This window comes from Apodemus sylvaticus, chromosome 11 (assembly GCF_947179515.1).
Source record: "Apodemus sylvaticus chromosome 11, mApoSyl1.1, whole genome shotgun sequence".
NCBI classification, from domain to species: domain Eukaryota; kingdom Metazoa; phylum Chordata; class Mammalia; order Rodentia; family Muridae; genus Apodemus; species Apodemus sylvaticus.
In genome coordinates, this window is record NC_067482.1 from 20,913,371 (window position 1) to 20,939,806 (window position 26,436).

General features: G+C 38.4%; 1 protein-coding gene and 1 long non-coding RNA gene across 2 annotated transcripts in view; one reads left to right on the forward strand and one right to left on the reverse strand.

Moving 5' to 3' along the window:
* Positions 1-26,436, forward strand: part of LOC127696608 (uncharacterized) — a 76,453-nt gene that overhangs the window by 5,143 nt on the left and 44,874 nt on the right. The gene's annotated exons all lie outside the window — the stretch shown is intronic.
* Positions 976-18,093, reverse strand: Enam (enamelin). The gene is made up of 9 exons (XM_052199444.1): positions 18,040-18,093; positions 16,905-16,970; positions 16,748-16,792; positions 15,109-15,150; positions 13,282-13,566; positions 12,132-12,191; positions 7,225-7,275; positions 3,669-4,299; positions 976-3,173 (listed from the first exon to the last, which is right to left on the reverse strand). Exons 1-9 carry the CDS (start codon positions 18,091-18,093, stop codon positions 976-978), a joined length of 3,432 nt encoding a protein of 1,143 aa, XP_052055404.1.

Genomic DNA, 26,436 nt, shown 5'->3' on the forward strand with positions numbered 1-26,436 from the left:
TCTATCTGGTTACTAGGTTGTCTTTGATTCTCCTAGAATGCACTTTTACCTAGGCTTTGTGGAGAGATCATGAAAAAATTAACAACAACAACAACAAAAGCAGCTATTTTAGATGTGTTATCTACAGTGATAGTTTAGATGAGAAAAAGAGTAGAATTTGCAGAGTGGATTCAGAGAGTGAAGGTGATATATATAGTCTTAAAGCATGAAAATAGTATATAAAGTAAGGAAAAAAGAGATTTTAAGGAGAAAAAAGTCAGAGAGGAAAGGTTAATTTTGGTAAAAGATTAAAGTTCCACATTTGGAGACAGAACAGAAAATTTGAAGTGAAAGGAAAACACGAATGGGGCATCAAACATAAGGAATGCTAGTGGTGCTGGTCAGTACCTTAGCGTGTGAGAGACGATGGACAGAGAATGCCGAGGGACACTGAGCTGCATGGAGAAGGAAGGAGAGAGAAGGAATGACTAATGTCATCAAGGATACAGTAGGAGAAATCATGCCAAAGAGACTCTTAACTAGGAATAGAACACACAGAAACAACATGCACAAAAAGTATACAGTGCATAAGGACTATACTTGTGTGCAGACCTCTGTATGAAAATGGAAAACTCAACAGCCTGCTAGATGTGCAAAACCAGAGAGCATTGTAAGCAATTTGAGAGAAACAGGATAAGTTAACAAGAAAGAGGAAACTAACTCAGACAATCAAATACCTTCCAAGTTTCAAGGCAGGAATGGTCATGGCCTTCATGCTTTTTAAGTGAGCACTAACTGTAACAGTGCTGGATCCAGCCAGCCCCAGAGGCCCAATCTCATTGATTCTACCTGGGCCACTATTCCTACTGCTGGGAGAGTAAAAGGCCTAGGGATCATAAGAAGGTAATCAAGTCTCAGGGTACAAAGTTGCGGAATCACTGACAAAACATTGATAGGTTTTTTTCATCCCCTGAGGATGTTCAGTTGAAGTGATCCCTAAGCCTGAAGCAGTAAGCAGCCTTGTGCTTGGTCCTGTAGACTGGTTCCTTGAAAAGATTCAAGTGTAGTGTGTTCATCTGCATTAAGTTGATCTACATTTATACTTTTAAATTGTTCACTAGTAGCTAACCCAACCAATGTGTTAGGACTTTCAGTGGGTGTGGAGAGAGCACCATTGAGTAGACTTGGTCTTCCATTGTTAGTTGGAGGTCCAGTGGTAGAAGAGTGAATTTTTGTTAATTTGGAGCCAAAGCACGGCAACTTCAGGATGGTAGGCGGCCTTTGCTGCTGCATCTCACCATCATTTCCTTGGACTTCACTTTGCATGCTACCTGGGGCAGAGTCTTTATCGGGAATGCCAATAACAAGCTGCTCAGGAGTAAGGCTAGCAGTTCTCTCACCCAGCTGGCTGCCTTCAAAGAATTGTTTCAGAACGTCCCTCCGATCTCCTCCAAGGTCACTTTTAAGACAGGGTGTATTTTTTGGCTGAGAAGAGCTGGCTTCAGAAAAGGCCATAATTCCTGTCTCCAGTTGATTCTTTCCAGAATATGGAGTGTTTATCTTCACAGTAGGCACACTCTCTCCAAATGGACTTGGGTTTGGACTTTCTGCAGTTAGTTTGTTCTCTGAGATATTTCTTTGACTAGGTAAGATGCTTGCTGGGGAAACATTAGGTCTTGCATACTTGGTATAACTGCTTTCTGTATACACAGGACTGGGTTCTTGGTTCTTCCTTGGTGGAAGACCATAGGATGAAGTATAGTCGTGTAGAGCAAGCACATTGTCTTTATGTCCTGTGGAGCCACCAATACAGCAAGACCCTCTCTGACTTTGGTGAAATAAGTGTGCTTCATTTTGGCCTGTTGGGTAACTTTGAGACATGAAGTCTGGGAAGGCCAACTGCTCTCTCTCTGATGGACTTAAACTAGTAATTTGCAAATCGTAGTTCAAATTCTCACCTTCAAGCCATGTTGGATCTTTTGGAAATCCAGCAGGGGAGGTAGTGGAATAAGGGTGGTTTGGGATATTAGATTTGTGTGAGTTCATTGACTGATCCAAGACATTTCTGTTGAAAGATGGCTCACTTTCTTTCTGCCTCTCAGCTTGGCTCCTGTGGTCCCAGGAGGTCCACGAAGGAAAGAGAGTGCTTTCTTCTTGTCCTATGGCGTTATTAACATAATAACTTCTGGGGTCCACAGGTGGTGCTATAGTAGGACCTGGGTTATATATTGGAAAAGTTTCATGTGGGTTCCAGGGATAGAATTCACTATAAGGAAAATCTTCACTGGCTTTTGGTGGATTACTTAAGGAATAGGGAAGGTATTTCTTTGCTAGGGTTGAGGCATACTGCTCACCTTCATATTGCCTAACCGTTGGGTTTCCTTTGAAACTCAGCTCTTCATCACCCCATCTACTTTGTCCTGGAAAAGATTCATCTTCATTTGGATCAATTGGGTCCTCTTCATTGTACTGCTCTGTCTCCTTCTGGTCTAGAGAAGTCATGGTGTACTGTGGGTTTTCTGGATGCATCATAGTACTGGGAGAGCCGGCCCTCGTATCCCATGGATTGCTTCTAATATATGGGGAGTTTTCATTGGGATACGGATTGGTATATTCATGGTAAAAAATATTTCCTCTAGAGCCATAGGAAGGATGAAGTAAATTTTCTTCCTGCCTCCCATGGTCTTCCTTTAAGGGTGGAAGGATTTTTTGGTGATTCCAGGTGTTTCTTTCTTCAGGGAAATGCTCTCTTGTAGGAGAAGGGATTTTCTTAGGGTATGCAGGCTGGTGTGTACTATGCTTTAATTCAGGTTTTTTAGTTTCTGATTTAAATGGGGTTCTTCTAGGCTCTAAAGCAATTCCTTTGGGCAAATTTTGGTTTTTGATTTGTATTTTAGGACTTGGCACTCTTTTGGAATCTCCTCTTGAGAAATAGGAGTTTTCTTGTTGATCAAAGGAATTAAAATTTGGGCCTACCATGCTACCTTCAGAGCGAGGCAAATTATAGTTTGGATTGTTAATTCCATATTGTTTAGAGGTTCTCCAGGGATTGCTTGTATCTTTGGTAGGAGTGACTGTTCTTTCTTTTTGACCTAGTGACTTTTCCTTTGGATTTTGGGTTTTCATATTGTGGCTAACAGTAACTTGTTTAGGCCCCACTGGGGCCACATTGGTTCCCACAAATGGTCTATTTGAGGCCTGATTGCTTCTCACAAATGGTTTATTAGAGGCAGCATTGGCTCCCACAAAGGGTTTATTTGACGCACCATTGGTCCTCACAAAGGGTTTATTTGCAGCTGCATTGTTTCTCACAAATGGTTTATTTGATGCACCATTGGTTCCTATAGATGGTTTATTTGAGGCTGGATTGGTTCCTATAGATGGTTTGTGTGAGGCTGGATTGGTTCCCATAAAGGGTTTATTTGGGGCTGGATTGGCTCCTACAAAGGGTTTATTTGAGGCCGGATTGGTTCCCATAAAGGGTTTATTTGAGGCTGGATTGGTTCCCACAAAGGGTTTATTTGAGGCCGGATTGGCTCCCACAAAGGGTTTATTTGAGGCTGGATTGGTTCCCATAAAGGGTTTATTTGAGGCTGGATTGGTTCCCATAAAGGGTTTATTTGAGGCCGGATTGGTTCCCACAAAGGGCTTATTTGGGGCTGGATTGGTTCCAATAAAGGGTTTCTTTGGCCCTGGCAGTTTTCTTCCAAAATTGACTGGATTTCCTGCATAGTTGGGATAATTAACTCCTGAGGTAGGAGGGGAAGTTTTATGATAAGCTGGATTTCCTGGACGAGTAGCTTGTTTGCCTTCCCAAGCAAAGGAATTCCACTGAGGACCCTTTTGGACTTGTGGATTTCGGTAACCAGGTCCATTCTGTTTAGGTCCCTGGGTACCAGTGGTTTGCCATTGTCTTTCTAAAGGATAATTTGGGTAAGGATAATTCTCATAAATATTTGGCTGACTTGGTCTCCACGGAATTTTGTTTTTTGGTACTCCCTGGCCTGAAACATTAACTTTAGGGAGAGGGAAGACACCATTTTGAACTGTAGGATTGCTCCCAGCATTTGGCCCAGGGCCTGTGTTTCCTATTGGGCTAGTGTCATTTCCGCCTTGACTCCCTCCAGGAATTGATTGAGTCGCATTAGCTTCAGGCACAGTTGAATTTGTAGAGGCCTCCGGGGGTGGGTCATCTGGGGGTGGGTCCTCTGGTTTAGGAGGATCTTTTTCTTTGGGTTTTTCATAATCTTCAAACATCTCTTCTGAGTAATAAGGACGACCCCCAAAGCCATGATATCCAAAATATGCATAGTAAGGATTCTGTAGGAAAGAAGACAGAAAAGGAGAGTTATTCTTCAGTTCCTTCCATGGTGTTGCTTGGAATTGCTTAGTGTAACAGGGAAATCTCCCTCACAGACTTCTCTTACCATGACAGCCTATACGCTCCTAGAAGTTTGAGGCCTCTATTCTACCCTCTGGGTGCTGAGTATTCTCTCCAACCTTTAGGTCCAGATCCTGAACATTAGGGTTAAAATGTTTTTTGATCTAGGATCTCACAGTGTGAAACTGTTGCTTAGGTTTTGAACGTGTGAAAAACTCCCATGCTTGAGTACTAAGGTTACACACGTGGACTATAGTGTCCAGGTTAACTTCTATAATTCTCAATATTGTATCTAGGTATTTATTTTTGAGATAGAGTTTTGCCATATAACCCTGGCTGGCCTGTAACTTGCTGTGTGGATCAGTGTAGTGCTAAACTCACAGTGATTCTCCTGTGTTCACCTTCAGAATGCTGGGATTACAGGCAGGACAACATCGTGATTTACAATTTTTGTTTTTGATTTCATCCCCTCTCCTACTCATTTCTGTCTTCTCATTTTATCCTCCTGTGTTGTTGAGAATGAACTTCAAATATAGATACATTCACAAAGGCAAAAGCCTGTCCTACAGTTCTCTCCGAAGGTCCAGTCAGTAAGGCTCCAGACTCTTCCAATGGAATGTGCCCAGAACTGGGTTCACCTCCCCACAAACATCGTTCTCCAATATTGTGTATCTAAGGAGAATTTTCTGATCTCAGATCCACTTGCCCCAGCTTCTGCTTTCTCTCTTATTTCCCTGGATAGTTGACTACCACGTGCAAACATTCCATCTGAACTTGCATCCTTGTCCTGTCTCCTATGCCTGCACTCCCAAGCTGTTGATGTTGCTTTCTCAGTGATTACTGGATGTATAATCTTATTTTATTTTATGATTTCCATTTATTATTTCCATCAGAGTAGGAGATACTAGGGAAAGGCTTCTGAGAGTTGCAACATTTTTTCTCTTTAAATATGTGTTTAGAATTGCTTTTCCCTTAAAAGATAACTCTAAATTCTTTAGCATAACATAGAAAGCAGAATGTCTTGGTGCCAGATAAATGTGGGCTGCAGTACTTTCTACCACTCTTAGGGTATAACTGTTGGCTAAATTCACGTTGTTAAATTGTAATATGGAAACAATAATAATAGAATAGTATAAACCACACAATTTGTCATGAGAGTCAAATACGAATATATATCTTTCTCTTTAACTTCATATCTGGATTTTTGTTTCTAATAAATGTTACATATTGTACTAAATTTTTTAAAACTTTTACAGTCATCTGAGTCATGGCTATGGCATTTAACCGTATTTCCTCTTCCTTAAACTTGATGCGGCTGCAAATTGCATCTGCTGTTATTTCTTTGAGTCTTTGTGCATGGCTTCTTCCTATCTAACCATTTCCCACTACACCCCCACCCCTCCCAGCACACGTGACTTCAAGGTGCAGCTTGAGTGCCACAGCCAGCTGCACCTGGCTCCTGTAGCAGTGCTAGGCTCAGGCCCCGCTGCTGCATGGCTGCAGCCTTCTGCCATGGTTCCCAGTACAGCAGTCTGGCTTGCTTATTTCACTGGGTCCTCCCACTTGACTCCTCCATGTAAAGTTTTTGAGTAAAAATACTGTTTTTATATTCTAGTTTTCTAGACCAGTGGGAAATACTTAATAATTTTGAATTAAATGAAAACCTATGTGATTTTTTTTTTTTAGACACGTGTGTATCATTTGGTTATTTAATTTTTCCCCCCTGTGCTGGTGATTAAGACCATGGTCTTAGGCATGGTAGTTAAGTCTTCTACCACTGAGCTATATCCCAGCCCTAGGTTTTCTTTGAAAACAAATAGAATAGAAGGGAAACTAGTTTTATTTTCATTTGGGGGTAGAGATAATGAAATAGGCAGATGAGAAAATATTCCTAGTGCCACACAGAAAATTGAACAGTATCCCCAAGAGGTAGGATACAGATTTAAGCCTATGTTTATGCCTGAGTTATTCTGTTTTACTTGCTAATTTTTATGAAAATCTGAAGTTCTAGTATCTAAGTAAGGTTATTGTATGCAATGATCTGAGTCACTCTTATGTGGATATTTTATAGTGATATATTATTTTAAACATCCTGTGATATTATTGAAATAATACTTCACCACCATTACTTTAATGACATCTTGTTCCTTCCCCCTACAGCAAAGGTATCATTTTATGCTTTCACTGAGTGCATGTCACATAGCTAGAGGTAATGAGTAAGCCAAGTCCAGGGTGGACTCAAAACCACCAGAATAGTTTATTTGATGGCATACTATGAATTGTTTGGGTATATTTGATTACTTTCCTGGAGTATAGTAAAAACTAGGTATGGTATCATAAGACTTAGGTTTGGTCCAGTTTATCCTGTAACCCAAGAGGAAAAATTGGATATTAATTTATCTTCTCTGGATTTCACTACTTACTCAATGAGATAGTTAGATGATGACGTAGTTTCCTGTGAAGAGAATATTCTAAGATGATCTTAATTTCTTTCTGTGTGTTTTACTGTCTAGAGTTCACTATCAAGTTTGCAAAGAGGCTAATAGTTTTCATAGCAAATAGTTTTCAGTGCAAAATCTTTCAATACATGTAGAGGAATTATGTACCATTGAAATGGTACTGGGTTTAAAAACAAAGCCATGCAGCTGTCTGCTGTGCTGAGACTGTGCATGTACTGCCACAACCAACACTGTATCAGACTTATTCACGTTTCTGGCTTGATTTATTTCACTTAAAAAAAAAAACTTGAGAGGTTGAGTTAAAGAAGTTTTTAGGATGGTTTTAAGTTCGTGTGACACTGGGTTCAATGATAGCAGCTGATAGACTGTAATTGTTAACCATGTGACAGCGCCGCTTGTACTTACTCCTTCCTCATTGCTGAACTTCGGCCGTCCAAATGCTGTTGGTGGTCCCCGCTGAAAGATGAAAGGCACAGTGAGCATAGCAGCCAACCGCTTTCCTTCCCTTTCTTTGTGTTTAAGGCAGGATCTTGATTTATATCAGCATCATTTGTATCTGGGCTGTCCTCGAGTTCATGGCAGTCTTCCTGCCTCAGCCTTCTAAGTGCTGGGATTACAGTTGTGCGCCATTAGATCTGACTAAAAATGTGTATATGATTGTGTGTGTCTGTGTATGTGTGTTTATGTGTATGATTGTGTGTGTTATGTGTGCTTGTGTATGTGTCCATGTGTACTTGTGTACATGTGCATGTGCACATGTGTGTGGGGGCCAGAGGTTGATGTTGGATGTCTTCTTCTTTCCTCCTTCGCTTTATCTTTTGAGATAGGATCTCTCATTGAACATAGGGGTCACTGGTTGGCTAGAGTAGCTGAGCCAGCCAGAACCGGGATTCTCCTGTCTTCTCGTCACCCCAGCACTAGGTGGAGAGGGAGTGCTGGGGATCTGAACACATGTCTTCATGCTTGTGCAGCAAGCACTTTACCCACTGAGCTCACTCCTCGGCCTGGCAAGCACTTTCTATGTTGCCATTTGTTTGTAAGACAGGAGGTATGTTTAATTGGTTCATTAGTGATGATACATTGTTTTGTGAACTTTGTGCTCCTGAGTCATTAGACTATCTGCCTATCGCTATGTGTGATCCATTTGTGATACTGTTCTTATAAATCTGTAAGACGATCTGAGGCTATCTTACTAAAAATATCCACATGTCTCAATTACTTTACACCACTATCTCAGGGGAGGGAAGAAGAGAGGGAGGAGAAAGGAGAAAGAAAAATAGCTATAGATATTAATATTTGAGTGATAGTGGGCTCCAAGTATCTATATTAGCACACACAATTTGATATGAGATCAAATTGTAATATTATATTTAATATTCTTTGTGTACATTTAAAGCTAATTTTCTTAATAAATTAAAGTTCACATATGAACTTTACATAAGAAATGTAAATGTACATGGATTTATCAAACTTAAGATTATAAAAACAATCATATTACTAAAAGTGATCTCTATACTTAATTCAATCTCCATCAACATTTCAGTTATATCTTTTGCAGAAATAGGAAAAATTATAAAATTTATGTGAAAACACAAAGGATTAAAATAATTGGAAAAATTCTAAACAGAAAGAGAAATTCTGGTAATGTCACTATACCTGATACAGCTCTACAGTACAGAGCTATAGTAACTAAGCTAGAATGACATTGTACAGACAGAAAATAGAAAAAAAACCTAGAAAAAATAGAAAATCAAATCCAGAATTAAACCCACACAGCTACAAACACTCAATTTTCAACAAAGGGGTCAAAAACATACATTGCAAAAAAGACAACTTCTTTAACAAATGGTGCTTGGAAAACTATATCCACCTGTTGAAGAGTTAGACTAAGTCCTTATCTCTCACCTTACACCAAACCCAACTCTAAAGGGATGGAAAGCTTACGTATAAGACCTGTATCTTTGATGCTAATAAAGAAAACACAGATAAAATACTTTAAGATGCAGACATGTTAAGAATTTTCTGACAAAGACTCCAGTAGCACAGTAGGCTCCCAAGAATTGAAAAATGGGAGGATTTCGTGACATTAAAGAGCTTTTTGCACATCAAAGTATGCAATCATCAGAGTGAAGGCACAGTCTACAGAGTGGGAAGGAATCAGTGCCCATTATACATAACAGATAAATGCGAAGAATATAGAAGGTACTGTAAAGATTGAACATTAAAAGAAATAGTAAATAGTCTAATGGAGTGGAGAGACACTAATTAAAAGAAAGATACAAATGGCCAGTAATTATGATACTATTGAACTTTCTTAACTGTCAGATTAATTAATTTAAGATTTCATCTTAACATTGAAAGGTTTTCATTCCAGCAGACAAATGTTATGGAATGCTCTCAAGGATGTGGGGAAGAGAACTGTTTGAAACTACAGGTGGTAATATGGAGTGACACAGCCACTACGGATGTTAGAGTGGAAGTTACTCACAAATCTAAAAATAGAGCTGTCTGTTTGACCTAGTTGGACCATTTCTGAGGTTGTATCTGTAGCACTCGACATATCACGATTCTTAAACTTATTTACAATGATTAGCAAGTAGAATCTGTCTAAATATCTATTATCAGGTGAATGGGTAAAGACAGTGTGCATTTACATAAGGAATTTTTATTTATTTATTTATTTATTTATTTATTTATTTATTTATTGAGACAGGATTTCTCTGCATAGCCTTTGATCTGTAGACCAGGCTGGTCTTGAACTCAAATAGATTTGCTTGCCTCTGCCTTCTAAGTGCTGGGATTAAAGGCATATTCCACCACTTCCAGGCTACACAGGGAATTTTAATCATAAAATGATTAAAAAATGAAATAATGACATTTCTGGGAAAATGGGAGATCATTATGTTAAGCATAATAAGTTTGAGTTTAAAAGAAAAATGTCATGATTTTGCTTACATGTGGATTCTAGATTGTGTGTGTGTGTGTTTGCATACATGTGTTGAACTCAGTAAAGTAGAAGAGTGCCCATGAGAGGGGATGGAAAGACCTTAAAGGAAGTGAGAGGGAGGGGAGAAGAGTAAGGAAATATGTGTCATGAAAGCAAAAGTAGGACCTTTTAGAAACAAAGTAAGCAGCCAGCAAAAGAGGAGTCAAGGAGGAGACAATGTAGTTGGTGAAGAGGCCGACTAAGAAGAGAGTAAGAAGGCAAATGAGTGTGCAAGTGCTGTGAGGAGGAGCTGCAGACAGCTCGGGTGGAATAGTGCTTTCCATGCAAGCTGAGGACCTGAGAGATTAGTTCCCAGGACCTTCCCCTATAAAAAGCTGGGTGTGGCCATGTGCATCCACAGTTCTAGCATTGGGATTAGAGATGGGCAGATCCCTAGATGGTTGCCAGCTTGCCTAACCAAAGATGTGAACTCCAGATTCAGTAGGAGACCCTGTCTCAAAACTAGGTGGAGAGTGGTTGAGGAAGACAGTCAACTCCATCCTCCGGCCTCCACATATGTGCATAGGCATCCACACCCACTTGTGCACACACTAACACAGACATACCATAACACACACATGCACACACACACACACACACACAGAGAGAGAGAGAGAGAGAGAGAGAGAGAGAGAGAGAGAGAGAGAGAGAGAGAGAAAGGCCTAGAATGAAACCATTATTTTGTATACTAATGTCAAAGGTTAAAAGAATAAGAGTATATTAAATTTAAAGAAATGAAAGCTTATAGTAGCAAGGTTTGAGAAGCAGTTTTTGCTTCTCATCAAGAGATTGATGTAGATGAGATTAATAGTCATTTCAACATGAAAATCATGTTGCTTTAAAACTATCTGGAAAGCAGGGCAGTGGTGGCGCACGCCTGTAATCCCAGCACTCTGGAAGGCAGAGGCAGGCAAATTTCTGAGTTCGAGGCCAGCCTGGTCTACAGAGTGAGCTCCAGGACAGCCAGGACTATACAGAGAAACTCTGTCTTGGAAAAAAAAAAGAAATCCAAAAACAAACAAACAGACAAAAACAACAACAACAACAACAACAACAAAAACCCTATCTGGAATGGCCTATGTTTCCTTACTTCAATGTGGCAAAAGCCACCCTTTTAAGGAAAAAAAGTAAGGAGTGAATTTTTCCTGATTAAAACCCTCTTGGTCAGTAAATTATAAGCAGGGAAAACCTGTTTCAGAGCCAGTCACTGACTACTTGTTGGTGTGTAGTTGTTTTCAACAGCTTGTCTTACTTGGTGGTTCTCAGTTTGTGGGTTGCACCCCTCCAGGGTTTGAGTGACCCATTCACTGAGGGAACCTAAGAGCCCGGAAAACACAGTTTTACATTATAATAAGACAATAATGGGACAGGGAACATGGGGGTCTGCAAAGGAGTGCCGTGCTTACTTTAGAGGTGGTGACAATATTCTGGAACTAGGGACGATAAGCCCACAGCACCAAGGACATAAAAAAACCCTATATGTGAATTATGTCTTGAAAATGCTGTCTTTAAAATCAAAGTTAATAATAATAATAATAATAATAAGACAATAGCAAAATCACAGTTATGAAGTAACAATGAAAATACTATGGTTGGGGGTCACGACAACATGAGGGCCTGCATTGAAGGGTTTTGTATTAGGAACATTGAGAACCACTGTGTTTACTATTCTTTTTGTTCAAATAAGTTAAGTATTATACTTTATATTGTTAATTTTAAACTTTAAGAACTCTTTGAGAATTCATGTATTATTTTGCAGACTTGTTTATAATGACGTATCTGTTGTTAGAAAAATATATGATGGAGGTAACCATGGCTTGCTTCTTAGTTTTAAACCTGTCTTGTTTAGTGCTTTTATGCACTATATTAAATTATGATATTCATTGTATATATTTTAATTTATTTTGTGAGGACATTATAGCACTACCATTTAAAATTAAAATTTTTTCTTTTTTGGTTTTTTGGATTTGGTTTTTTTGAGACAGGGTTTCTCTGTATAGCCCTGGCTGCCCTGGAACTCACTCTGTAGACCAGGCTGGCCTCGAACTCAGAAATCCACCTGCCTCTGCCTCCCAGAGTGCTGGGATTACAGGCGTGCGCCACCACCGCCTGGCTAAAATTAAATTGTTAAATTATGTTATTAGTGGCTTCGTTCATGTTGTAAATTGGTGTGAGTAAAAAATATCTTCAATTTTTAATCATTTATTTCTGAATAATTACTAACTTGATTTTGCTTCATACTCTCTGCTGACTGTCAGTATGTGAACTTATATTAGTCTTACATACTGATATTATTTTTAATTTATAGCATATAGAATGTTCTTACCTGTGGAATTGGCCATGGTGGTTGTTGATAGGGGTAAAGTCCATTGCCAAATGGGAATGGCTGGAAAGAAAGACAAGTTAGAGTTATCTGGCAGTGAAATTGAAAATGAGAAATGACAGAAATTGATAATAATTATTTTAAAACTGGAGACTGCTTGTATTTTTGTTTTCATCAAATCTCCTTCTCTTTCTCTTCTTCTACCCCCTTTCCTTCCCTCCCTCTCTGCATGTTTTGGGTAATTATTAAACACTTGTATTCAAATAGTTGGTTCTGGAACTCTTTCAGATCTCAGAAACCATGCATCATTGTTATTCTCAGTTTGCTTGAGAAGCTGAAGGTTAGAGAAATTAGTTGCCCCAAATGGCAGAGGAATGACTGAAACCAGGATTTAAATCTAGGAGTGCCTTTTTATTAAGTTTTGCATTTCATTTATACAATTATAAATATATCTATGTGATAATAAACAACCAAAAGCCACTATTTCTGAAGTTCCATACAGCAGGAACTCTGGAGAAACCAGTTTTACATCTTCTTGCCTTATGTTATGACTGAATTTGCGTCATCTAGAAGTACTGAAAGTAGTGGCAGTTTCAGAAAAATGTTGTGTAGCATCAACATATAGATCTTAAAATAAATTAAAAGCCATTTAATTTCTTTATGGGGAAATAAGTCTAGAAAGGTAAGGTGTCTTCCTCAACATCATCTGACTAATGAATGCTGGAGTAGAACTTGATCTTTCTTTCCTGACTCTTCTGCTAGTAGTCTTGAGCCTCTATATTGTAAGACTGTATTATATTTTATTTTTATTTATTTTTAAAGACTATCTTATCACATAACCATGATAGCCGTCTGCCTATGATCCCACCTCAGCCTTCGTATTGCTGGTATTATTGGCATATCCCACAAACACAGCTTGATTCTGTGTTTTAAAAGGATCTTTAACACAACAATATTTGTGTAATATTGAACTAAATAAGGTTGGCACTGACCTGCCAGGCAACTTTTGATAAATGTCAAAATTAAATATCATATTCTTACATAACAATACCTGTAATGATTTTGGAGGCAGCATGTATGCTGGAAAGGTGTGAACCTCTCTTTTAAGGTATGCTCATGCATCTGATATGGAAGTTCTCTGCTCTAGCCTCACCTGAGGTGGCTGGGCTTCATCTTTGGCCCGTGCTGCTTCATTGGGTGGCTCCTTTAAAGGTTGCTTTTGTGGCTGTGGCTCTTGTGCATTGGTCTGGTTGGGTTTTGCAGTCTCCTGGGTTTGATCAGTCTTGCTTGGGAAATTGGGCATTGGGGGTTGCTGCCATCCATTGGGCATTGGTGGAGGCCACATGGGCATCTGGTATGGAGGGTACTGTGGAGGCATGTGTGGAGGCATGTGTGGAGGCATTGGCATACCATTTCCATATGGGCCCATAGGCATCATCTGAAAGAGCAGCAAAAGCAGGAACAGTGAATGAGACTGAAGTCCAGTTTTGCCCCATCTTCTAAAGTCAAGCTTCCAAAACCAAGTCAAGAAGCTTAAAAATCCAGTAGAATTTGAGTCTAAGATCTTTAATGAAGACTTTATCTCATTTTGTCCTACTGAATGAGATCTCAGTTTTCTAGAAAGCCTGTCACACTAATCAAATAAGTGCACACTAAGAGATACCAGTTCAAGAACTTGGTGGGCTGGAAAATGGCTTAGTGGGCAAAGTGCTTGCTGCACAAATGTCTCGCCAGAAACCATGCATGTAAAGTTGGGCACGATAGTGTGATAATCCCAGTGTTCCTATGGTGAGATGGGAAATGGAGACACAAGAATTCCTGGAGGCTCATGGTCCAGGTAGACTGGTATGTGCAGGGTAAACAACAAAGAGACACTGTTTCACAAAAGGTGGAAGGCAAGTACTGATGCTCTAAGTTGTTTTCTGAAACACGCATACACAAATACACACATTTTGTCTACACACATGCATACACACAGCAATCTTCATGTCACTGAAATCCTGAGTGTGGAGACTTTTGGGGTGCACCACCACCAAAAAATCCTATGTTTTTTCTGAGTATATATATATACATATATATGTATATATATGTGTACATATATATATATATATATATATATTTATGGAAATTATGACAAATTCAAAACTCATATGACTTGCTATATATAAGGCCAGGTAAAATGGGAGGAAAATTAAATAAAACAACCAAAACGAAAATAACCTAAACCAAAATAACATAAACCAAATCCAACCAAACAACAAAGAAGCAAGGCCCCAAAACAGATGCATGATTTTACATTGGTGGAAATTTCAGTTCACAGACACAAAAACAGCAAGGAAAGTTGGGCCAACCAGAATCTAGAAGGGGGGGGCATTGAAAACGATGACTTTAGGTAAAGACCTTAAGATAATCACTGAACAGAAAGGTTAGCAGAGAATTGATGAAGCCTTTAATCGTGTCACGAGAGTATCATGAGATAGGCACTTTTGGGCCATTTTGTCAGAATTTTTTCAGAAGATCTCTTGATGGTCATGGTTTAGTTTGCTCTAGAATTAGCATACAACCACAAGAATATCCCATGCTCACTCCAGCAAAATACAAAAAGATTCACAGTTTTAGAATTGTGTAAGATAACACAAATAGAGTTTTCTCCTTGAACAGTATCCACTATCCTGTGTTTGTTGCCATTACTCTTGAAAGAGCTCCTAGAACTTTAGTTAGAACAAAGTTTTCCGAGACACAAAGAATATTTGTTATTAGTAGATGATGTTCAATTGTAGGAAAAATAAACCAGAAATGAATAAGGACAATGTTTGTCACTAGGAGCAAGTGAAGTGGTTTTTCTCCTTGAAACTATTTTAACGGTTATCTTTTAACTAAGCCAGGTGGATGGTGATTAGCATTGTTATCAGCTAAGACAAAGATAACACAGCTTCTGGATATAAAAAAGAAAGTGTCAGAAGCAGTACAAAGGACTTACTGGTGGGGCATTCATGAAGTTGAATTGGTTATATCGCATCATCTGAAATGAAAGAAATCCATTAATGTGGCAGAAAATGAAAAGCCTTTATTCAAATTAACTCATAAAACAGAAGAAATAAGTTGAGTTCATGGTTTGAAGACACAATAGTCATAATTTTTTAATTATATATGAGCTTAAAATTTGTATTCATTAAAAAGTTCTGGAGTATGTAATTTTTGTACATGTATACTTTTTTAAAAATTTAAACATTTATTAAATGAGTATGAGTGTTTGCCTGCACATATGTCTGTGCGTTAGAGTGTGTGTCTGCTGTCCAAAGAAGACATAAGATGGTGTCAAACTCCCTGGCACTGGGGTTACAGATAATTATGTGGGTCCTGGGAATCAAATCCCTAATTTCTGGGAGAACATCCAGTGCTCATAACTGCTGAGCCATCTCTTCAGCCCCATGTACACAGGGCTGTATATGTGTTCATGTGTGTGCTTATGGAAGGTGGCATTTAGATAGTGTTCCTTAGGATTATCTACCTCCTCTTATGTGACTAAGTTTTATTAGGATCTGGGGCTTCCTGATTTTGGGTTTTCCTTCCTCACTGGCTTGCCAGGGAGCTCCATGAATCCTCTGATCTCCACTGCCAGTGCTGGGATTACAGGGGAATGTCACCAGACTTGGAGGTTCTGGGGATCAGACTCAAGCTTGTAACACAAGCTCTTTACTAACTGAGCTAATTTTCCAGCCTCCATCAAATTCTTGAATTTGATGTCAGACTTCATATTGAATCAATATAGAATAATAGAAAATAAACATAATTTACTTTGGAGATTTTGAATGTTGTTTATTTAGAATTCAGGATTTTAGAACAAGATAATTCCATGGTAAAAAGATATCTGCTTCTCTGGCACCCCTCTAATCCCAGCAGATGGATCTGTGTGAATTCAAGGCCAGCCTGGTCTATATAACTCCAGTTACTTTGGCACTAGCTTCTTTGTATTTCTTTGAGGCAGAGTTCACGAATATAAAGGGATTCTATTGTGATTTTGTATTAACTAGCAGACCTTAATTACCAAAGCCAAATTAAGAAGGAAAGACGAGAGTTCCAGGACATCCAGGGCTATATTATAAAGAGATCTTGTCTCAAAACCAAAATAAAACACCCAAGCAAACATACAAAGATTCTTGTTTCTTATGAACATGAAATTTGACTAATGATAACTAGTTTGACTTATGGTAAAGATATAAACAAGTGTGTACTTCATAACACTCCGAGGTACAAATGGCTCTTTACTAGGGAATAAAACTGGCCCCAGAGCTAACTACTAAATTTTAACCTAAACCAACACTGAAACACTTAAATAGGCTCAGGGGGAGTAGGGGAGGACAGTTTTTCCTTTGATTTTAATACACTTTGAACTTTACCCCCCTTTGTCTATTCATAAGAATTTTTTCTTAGATATTTTTTTTATTTACATTTCAAATGTTATGCCCTTTCCTCGTTTCCCCTCTGAAAACTCCAATCTCATCCCCTTCCCCCTGTTCACTAACCCACCCACTCCCCAAAAGTACCAATACTCTCCTTTTCCTGACCTTTTAGATGGGGCGGCACACGTCTCATCCTGTACAGAGTGTAATACATACCTCTTCACTTTTACTGCTAAATCCAGGCATTCGGGGCATTGGCATCTGGAACTGAGGGAGAAATGCAGAGCCTTAGCTGAAATAATCTGTCAGCTGTCCCTGAGTCATGCAACAACAGAACACCAAGGAAAGGCCCAACATAGATGTAAATACTCACTGGCATGGCAGCAGAGACACCAAGCAGACCAAGGAAAACAAGGAGACCCATCTTTACATTTGGTACCTAAAATATAAATTTGAATATTATCTGTGACATTAAAATGATTGTGCTTTTGGCTCTCTGCAGTTAGGTACTAGCATCTTTGCTTTTCTATCAGAGTTCAGAAATCAAAAGAGATTCTACTGTGACTTTATGTTAATTTGGAGACATTAATTACCAAAGTCAGACTGAGAAGGAAAGATGATGGTGTTGGGGAGATAGGGGATAGGGGATGGGGGAGATCATTTATAATCTGAAAACCCTTAGTATTTATCATTCTGAGTTTTCTCTGCCAAGTTGGTTTAGAAAGGCATTGCAAGGTCCACATTCAGTGTTCATACCTTCAGGTTCAATGAATGCACACATCAAAAATTAGGACTAAAGTTTTCTAAGATACTGCATCTAACACTGCATTATATAGAAATTAGTTAATGTTCTAATGAAATAAACTGTAGAATCCCACAGTGTTAAATTTTTCCTCTTTTCCTCTATTTGTATTTTTAATATTGTTATGACCTGACCTAAAAATACACTTTTGCTCAAAGGCTTGTGAGGGTAAATTAAGAACGAAGAGGCAGAAATGTGGATTTTTGTCTCTTCCTTAGAAAAGTTCCCGCTGAAGCTGGTATATTTAGTTTAGGTTACAAAGCCACAGGAAATGAAAAGAGAGTGGGTAGAGGATCTCCTTTCTAAACACCTTGAGGGTTGTGGATCACGGCTTTTGAAAATCCCAGGGTGTCCATCAGGCACATATTTGATCTCATCTTTGTAGTTGATTAACAGTGATTCTGGATTTTGTATACATGAAAGGAGACATCTCACTTTCTTTGTGTATATAAACAATGTCTTTGTTTTTGCTAAACTATTTTCTACCCATAAAAGAACATAACTGAACAACAGCTGATTTTTTGATTATTTTTGATCATATTTTTGATTGAAAATAATACTCAGAGGATGCTCTGAAGTCTGACTATAAAGTTTTACATCTTCCACATTGTCTTACATACTTAAGTGAGAGTTGTTCTCTTAAGTGCACTTAATGAACTTTATAGTCTGAATGAGGAGATAACAGTCAAGTGAGGGGAATACTCACCAAGTTACACGGCTTTGGAGGAGACGTCGTATTTCTGCACTGAAGCAGCAACATGCTTTCACCAAAACTTTCATAAGCCTTTTGGGAAAAATAAGAATATTTGCATGAGAAGAAACTCCAATTTGGAAAGAGAGCAAATAAGTGAAACATACCAAAGCATCACCTCTAAGGGTCATCACCTCTAAGGGTCATCACCTCTAAGGGTAGCTCAAGTCACATTAATCATTTATTCAACCATACCCTTATGAGAGGGTCCTCAAAACCGAGCTTAGTCTTCGGAGCTTTAAGATTAGGATGAGAGCTAAATCAGAGAGAAAATGAGATAGGCATCGTATTTTGACACACTGCTAGTGCATTGTTGACAAAACTTCTTTATGGAAAATGTGCAAAGGTACAGTGTTAAGGAGGTCAGAGTAGTTTGGGAGAAAACCTACAAGAGAAACAAACACCAAATAAACGAAGAGTCGAAACTTTTATCAAAGTTAGTCTATAAAGGTGACTTAGAAACATCATAAATACAATAGGAAAGTTAACAAACATCTAGAAACAAGGATATTACTTGGCACTATACAATATACGTTGATAATCTTTGATACTCACCCAACGCCACTTAGAAGCTGCACTATATAAAAAGTAAACTTGAACCCCGTTAACCTGTCTTTGAAATATGTTCTTAATGGTCTGTGGTAGAAATGACTACAAACTGCTAAAGCCAGGGAGAGCCAAGGAGCAAGACACATTTATTTCTTAATAATAAAACAAAAATTCTTCAAGAAGGTGTCATGTTCAGTACCCAAAAGACTTAACATAAAAAGATCCCTCCTTGTCAGGAGGCTTGATAGCAGGAACACATTTAAGCACTGTTGTAGACATGCACAACCAATCAGCTTTGAGAAAAATGGTTTTGCCATCACAAGAGTTAGTGGAAAAAAAACCAGTGCAAAATTTATAATGTGTTATTATACAACCCGTGGAATGAAGTCTCTTATTATCTATAATAACAGCTCAGAAAAACAAGCTTACAGCAGTAAGATTTAGAAGGTGCTTTCCTTGTGAATTTGGGCTTTGAAGTATAGAAACTTCATTTATACAAATATATTTTGGGAACAAAAGTGACTATTAACTATATGCTACTGACATAAAACACTGGCCACCATCAAAAGGTTTTGGAATAATATACATCTAGTTGATATATAGTTAATATGTAATTAAACTAGAATGTTATAGCTATAACCAGCTCAGTTATTTGCTGTGCATTATATGAAAGCCGAGGGTATAGTTCCTTTTAAAAAATCAGATGTAGCTGCATTGTTGGGGATTCAGAATTTTAGAGGAGCTGGCCAAAATGATAAGTAATCTCAGATGCTTATGATGACTTGGAGCTGTGATTATTATTTTTTTTCTGCAGCATGATTTTTTTTATAAAAAGACTTCACTTTTTGTTTTCAGTTTCCTTCTTTATTTTTCATTATTTATTTATTCACCTTACATCCTGATCAAAGACTTCACTTCTAAATAAACTCAATTTTCCTTTTGACTGAGAAGAGCAAGCTTTGCATTTCTGGTTGCCCTGGGTTACTCTGGTCTTTCTGTATCTTCCTAATATTTGTCATAGTGTGTTTGCTTAGTTAAATGCTGTCATTTAAAAACTGAGAACTAAGTTTGCTGCCAAAAGCTGTCAAATTAATTAGTCAATTCAATTTACCTGCAGCCCCTCCCTCCTCCCCTCTAGTCCCACCCTCACAAACCCCTTCACCCATTACTCCCCTTCTCCTCAAAAGAGGAAGCCTCCCTTGGGTAACACCTTGTCCTGGGATAAATTGAAGCACATCCTCTCCCGCTGAGGTCCAACCAGACAGTCAAGCTAGGGGAAAGGGATCCAGTGGCAGGCAACCAAGTCAGAGACAGCCCCTGCTCTGATAGTTGAGCAATCCACATGAAGACCAAGCTGCACACCTGCTGCAAATATGTAGGGGGTTTTGTGGCTGAGTTGATGTCCTCCTCCTGCCACTGTCTCCTACATCCTAGGTCTTTGTCTACCAAGTGGTTATACATTTACCATTCTTCCAAGGTATGGGAAGTGGAATGTCTCATCTTGGGCCATACAGCAATGCAGTTCTTAGGGACTCTAGTTCCAAAGTTTAGTGATAAAAAGAATAAGACAGTGCTAGAAAGAACTTAAAGACAGTCTGAGTAAATTAGAAATATTTTTCAATCTGTATGTATGCAAGATTCACACAGGTGTACCTGATATAGGAAACCAGCAGTGTCAGGCTTCCCTTGTCTGATTCTATAATAAATGAGTATCGAATATAACACTGTTTACATTGACATAAATTTGCAAGAAGTAGGTCACTTAGGGGCAGTGGGGATGGAATATGGTATTGACAGCCCTGAGCTATGCAGGCACTCCCCACAGAATCTGGACACTTTATTTTGGCCTAAGTAGATAGGCTCCTGGGAGCTGCCATTCTTGATTGCTTTCTCAGCTTACCCTCCTTCCCCAGCCCTTGAAGATATATTCTATTTCAGGAGAGAAAAGCCTGTGTACACAGAAATGCACTGATTTTGAACCCAGGGTGAGAAGTCTTGATTTTTTTAATAAATGCTTTGGTTTCTAGGTGTAGTCACAAAATTACTACTCTTTGCTTGTTTTTATTAGTTGTCTGTGCTACAATGTTAGGCATTGATCATGAAAATCCATATTTCTGTTGGGTGAATGGTGCTTAGTGCGATTGGATTAGATTATAAAAAATAACTTAAATTCTTTTCCCCCTCCCCCTGCCCAGACACCTAAGAATGTGTCTAACTCTATAGAATATTTTGGAACCAGGCTGTGCCTTTTCTCCATTTACTCCATTCCTTATTTTATAATTGTTTTTCTCTCCAAACAATTATGACTGCTATGAACATGTTTTATAATGTGCCTTAAAATTTATTTTATTATGCATATCTGTTTCTAGTTTTTGATATTCAGGATTCAATTTAATTCTCATTAAAAAAACCCTTTTTAGTCTGGGACCAGAATTTGTGCATTTGTGTTTAAATATCCCCCTCTCCCCAAAAAGACCACATAGCCTTCTCTTTGCCTCTGTTTGTTCAGATTCTCTAGGGTGGTTTGCTTGCTTGAGACATGTATTCCTCACCATGTATTCCTGGCTGTCCTGGATCTCAGTATGTAGACCAGGCTGGCCTCGAAGTCACCAAGATCTACCTGCCCCTGCCTCCTGAGTGTTGGCATTAAAGTCTCATGTCACCATTCTCAACTGATCTAGGTTTTAAGATACTGGGAGCAGAAGTCTTTTGGTTTATTACTTTTAGATGTGGTTAAAAACACTAGATTTTGAGTTACTATACTGAAGTTTAAACTTACTGTTAGAAATTTGTTTGCTTTTTTTGTTGAGTAAAGTGGGGGGTAATAGTAAATGCCCCCTAAGTTTGAAATGAAACAGTGTACAATGAAATGAATGAAATAGTATACAATGCAGTTAGTAAACAGGGATTGGCTCATCAATATCGAGGCACTTTTGTATATGTTAACTTTTAATTATTTACTAGTGATTGAGGAGTAATAAAGTTAAAGTTTTCAAGTAGCGCTTTTCTGGAGTACAGCTATCATGTTGAGCTTCTGTGGCTTGTTTTAATAGGTAGAGTGTGTAGGATCATAGTGTCAGGTAATGTTGAAATATCCACCATGTTGGTTTCTGAAGTTATCTAGATCTCCCTAAGTGTGAACCACCTTTATAATAGGAAGAAGGAGGAAGAAGGAAGGAGGAAGAAAGAGGGAAGGAGAAATAGGAGGAAGAGGAAGAGAAGAAGCGTGGTTAGTTTTTCCTTTGTCATTCACAGATCAAAAAGTAAGTAGTGCTCTGTGTCACAAAGCCATTCAAAACATATTCGTACAGACCCCTGACTCAGGTGCCCACCATTATTTATAGTGTCTCCAAGTGGGAAATTGATGTGGCATTAGATTTAAATTCTTGATTTTATAATTTTCATGTTTTAAAGTCTTGGTCAAGTGATTTAATCTTTTTAAGCCTCAGTTTTCTCATATGTAAATGAGGTATAATAAATTTCTAATAGCTTTCCTGAGAGTTTGAGACAAATTTTAATTCCCATTTTAAATAAGTGTTATATATAAATAAATGTTACAATTATGATAGGTTTCTTAATAATTGCTTCATTACCAACCACAGATACATTATTAAAATGTTTGAGTAATTTATCACTACTGTGATACTTATTTATCAAATAAAAATACCACCTGGCCATGACAGTGCATGTCTGTTATACCAGCACTAATGAGGTGATGCAGGAGCAATACCATAAGCTTACAGCCAGATTCTATTTCAGCAAACAAACAAACAAACAAACAAACAGAATAAAAGGTCAGCCAAGGATCTGTACAGCATATCAGATTTTGTACTTTTTAAGTTCAGCATTTGGTTCACAAGAAGGACATGGCCCAGGGCAACCAGGACTAACTGCTGGAGAGTAGTCATTTATTTGGACCGCCCTCAAAGGTAGTAGTTACTTTGTGGAGCTCTGAGCAGTCAACTCTGTTATGTATATATATTCACAATCAGCTTAAGAAGTTCAGTGTGTTAGCCATATTCTATCCATTACAAGGAGACAATGTATTGGACCTTAACCCAATGACTAAGGTCCCAGGGCATGGGATTGGATGTACTGAGTGCCACAAGCAGCAGCTGACTCAGTGAGCATCCCACATGGATTTGGTATTTCGTTACTCTACAGTTAATATGAGTATTTATGAAGCCATCTCATTATGGGAACAATATACTTGACCACTTTTCCGTACTTTTGTTGTAGTATATTTACTCATTTGGTTTAAAAGTCTGTGTGTGTCATGGTGTTTCCTATTCACTCCAGTATTAGGAGTAGAGCTGTATTTGATGCTCAGATGAACAGTAGATATAAGGCATGTGAGCTCTAAAGTAGTAAACTCTTACGTTACCTTCTTTAGTAAAAAGAACAGAAAGCTATGTAAGAAACTAATATATGTTTTTAATAATAATATTTTTATTTTGAATATATGTTTTGACAAGAAAAAAACTGTAGCAAATTTGAAGGAGGTGGCAAGTGGCACAAATACCATAAAATGCAGAAAGGAAGGCATGTTTCTGATGTCTGGAGGCCTCTCTGTGGTGGCGTGTGATCTGGACACTTGCTGCCTCATTTCCTTATCTACTCACAGCATCTTTGGGGCACAGGACAAGTGAATCAGCAGTGAGAGTTGTGTGGAAGAAGAACCATCCCTGGGAGTCTTTCCTGAGTGAAGATGGCCAGCAGTGTTTGAACCGTGTCCTGAAGGTGGCTGGCAATCACGGAAGTATGTTTTATTAAACCCAAGCCACAGAACCCTGACAGGACAGGACAGAAAAATACCTGTCTTAACTGTGGGGAAATTTTATGAGATTCTTATGCCGCCTTCTCCTTCTATTAGCCTCATGTCCACTGCAGCCATGAACTGATCACTGGTTTTGAGAGTAGAAATGAAAAACAGAAATTAGTGACAATAAATGTCCCTAGATGCTCTTCTCTCACAGTGCACACATGCATTTGGGATGCATTGCTGCCTTTCTGTACTGTGTGTGGGGGGCGCTGCCTCGTGCCATTAACAACTTGTTTAGTTTCCATAAAAACACTGTGAAATGTGTGCTTTGATTTACTGGAGACATGTTATTGTTGAAGAAAATGCAATATTAATTTTTTATTTTTTACTAAAAATATAATAATATGTACATATATTATACATACACAATGTGTATGTTTTTATGACTGACATCAGGACACCAGCTCCAGTGTTGTGTAAAGATTTCCTAGATGAAGATGAAGTAGGCTGTGAACTTTCATGACATGTGTTTGTACAATCTTAGTTCCAAATACTGACATGAATTAAGAATGTTTAACAACCTAATGGCAAGTGAAAAAGTGAAAAGCTTTGCTTTTCTCGTTACGGAAAACAACATTCGGTATTGGGGGTATGCTGTATGATAGGCAAGACAAGTCAGCTTCTAAATGAACTGTTGGAGCAGACTAGACGATCGAATGTGCTGGAGCTCATTTAGTCTTTTACGTCATCTCTTCCCAGACAACACCTAATCAGTTTTTTTCCAGAAATGTTAGCATTCCACAGACTGTCTATTTTCAAAGGACACATACAGCCTAGGCTCCATTCCATGTACTGGGACCATTTACTTACAAAACATGTTTATGGATTTTGTACTATACTAGTGTTTACCAAAATTCATCCATCCATTCAGAGAATGACTATCAAAAATCACCTTTACTAAGTATGTTTGACTCTAAGATTTTATAGACTAAGAACATACTGTACCACAGCTGATCAGTAAGTAGAAGCTGGAGTTCTGTGTTTCAGATACACAGAGGTCAGGATATAAAGGGAATGGGTTTGCTCTGAGAACTGTCAGCATTCCTTCATTGCTCTGAAGCCTTCATGCAGCCTGTGCACATGCAGACAACACAGAGAAGTTAGGAACTTCAAGTGACACCAGCCCAGTTCTGGATATGTCTTGGCTCTTCCTCCCTCTGATAAGAAGATTGTTTTGAGGACCAGAATTGCACCAGCAGTTCAACATCTGCTTATCTACAAGACACATAGGAACACAATACAATTGAGGGAATAAAAAAAATAAGTAACTGGAAAAAGATTGAGACTTTGAAATAAGTGAATATTTTTCTTTGGGTGTGTTTTTAAAATTTATATATCTGTATAAGTAGTATATGCCGCGCGCGCGTGTGTGTTTGTGTGTGTGTGTGTGTGTTTGTGTGTGTGTGTGTGTGTGTGTGTGTGTGTGTATAGCATCCAGCTCTCTTAGCTGGTGAGCCAGCTCTTTATATGCATCTTTTAGATCTTTTAGTAGGATTTTTAAGAAAGAGTTCTTCTTTTTTTTAATCATAATCTTTCCTTTACTCTAAGGCTTTCTGAAGGCAAGGAGTGATTTAAAAGACAGTAAATACGTTTAGTTTTTGTGAAACTTGTTTCTAAATAAAGGTCTCTATCACAATGAAAGGAAAAGATTGACAAAACATAGACACTTGCAGTGTTATAGACTCATTCCCTGATTCCTCTGTTCCACATGCCTAAAGTTTTGGGATAGTCCTTAACTCAGGCAATCTGGTTAGCTCTACTGTGAAGGCAGACACAGAAGGAGACCACTTTACACTCATCCATCCCTGTGGCCCAGAACATTGCATTACTGTTGCCTCTGTTTCTTGTCCATCCTCAGCATCATTTCAGATTAGCAGCTAATGATACTTTAAATGTATAGGATACTTTAAATGTACTTTAAATGCACTGCATCTCTCTTCCAGTGGCTCCTCATCACAGCCTAACTTGAAGACAGTCCTTGTAGTTCCCACAGGGCCTTGTATGATCTGATCCTATCCCTCTGGTCTCCAGTCCTTAAACTAGAGTCCCCTTGTTCTCCAGCTACATAGGCCTCACTGCTTTATATGTATTATACCAGCCTTACTCAAGCTCTGGGACTTTCAGTCCTTCGTGAGTGCTCCCTCGTCCCCACCCTTCCTATCCTCCCTTCTTCATTATGTTTCTCCATCTCACTCATCACCAGCTCACAAATATTTTCCGACTTAAACTTTGTTGTCTTTTTACCACATTGTAAGTTCTTTAAAGGCAGGAAATTTTGCTTGTCATACTCATTGCTGTTTCATTAGTGCCTAGAACATAGTAGGTGGTCAAGAAATATGTGTGCCTTTAAGTAAAACATGACAATCAAACGTTTTTATTGAATATATAAGGGAACTAAAGTGTGGAGAGAATATACATTCTCTGTCTATATTTTTCTGTATTCTCTCTCTATATATATCTCTATCTCTATCCCTGTATCTATCTATCTATCTATCTATCTATCTATAAATATGTAAAATGCAAGTTTAATATCCCATCCTATTTTATTAACATACCACCATACAGTCTCTCTGACGTTCTCACATATATGTCATAGTGTTCTACTCTTCTTTCACAGTTCTTCAGATCTTTGTGCATATTTGTCTGTCTGTATGATGGCTTATGAATATTTCCCTCTTAATTTTCTTCTTGGAAAAAAATATTCTCTATTTTAAGAGGCAGCCTAAAAATTCAATTCTTTTGTGAAACTTTCTTCTCCTTTCTTGGCAGAGCCAGTCTTTCTGTCCTCTGTGTGCATTATGTCCTAATCTTGGTGGTAACACTGATAATGTTCATTTTCTCTAGTGGATGCAGTGTCTAGGCTTGGTAGGTGTCAAAAATGTCTAAGCGGAACAAATATAGCTCACCTGCATCAGCATGGTGGACTTTTCCTGCTGTGGTAGGTGACTATGGAAGCATGAAGTAGGGGATTATATTTATGG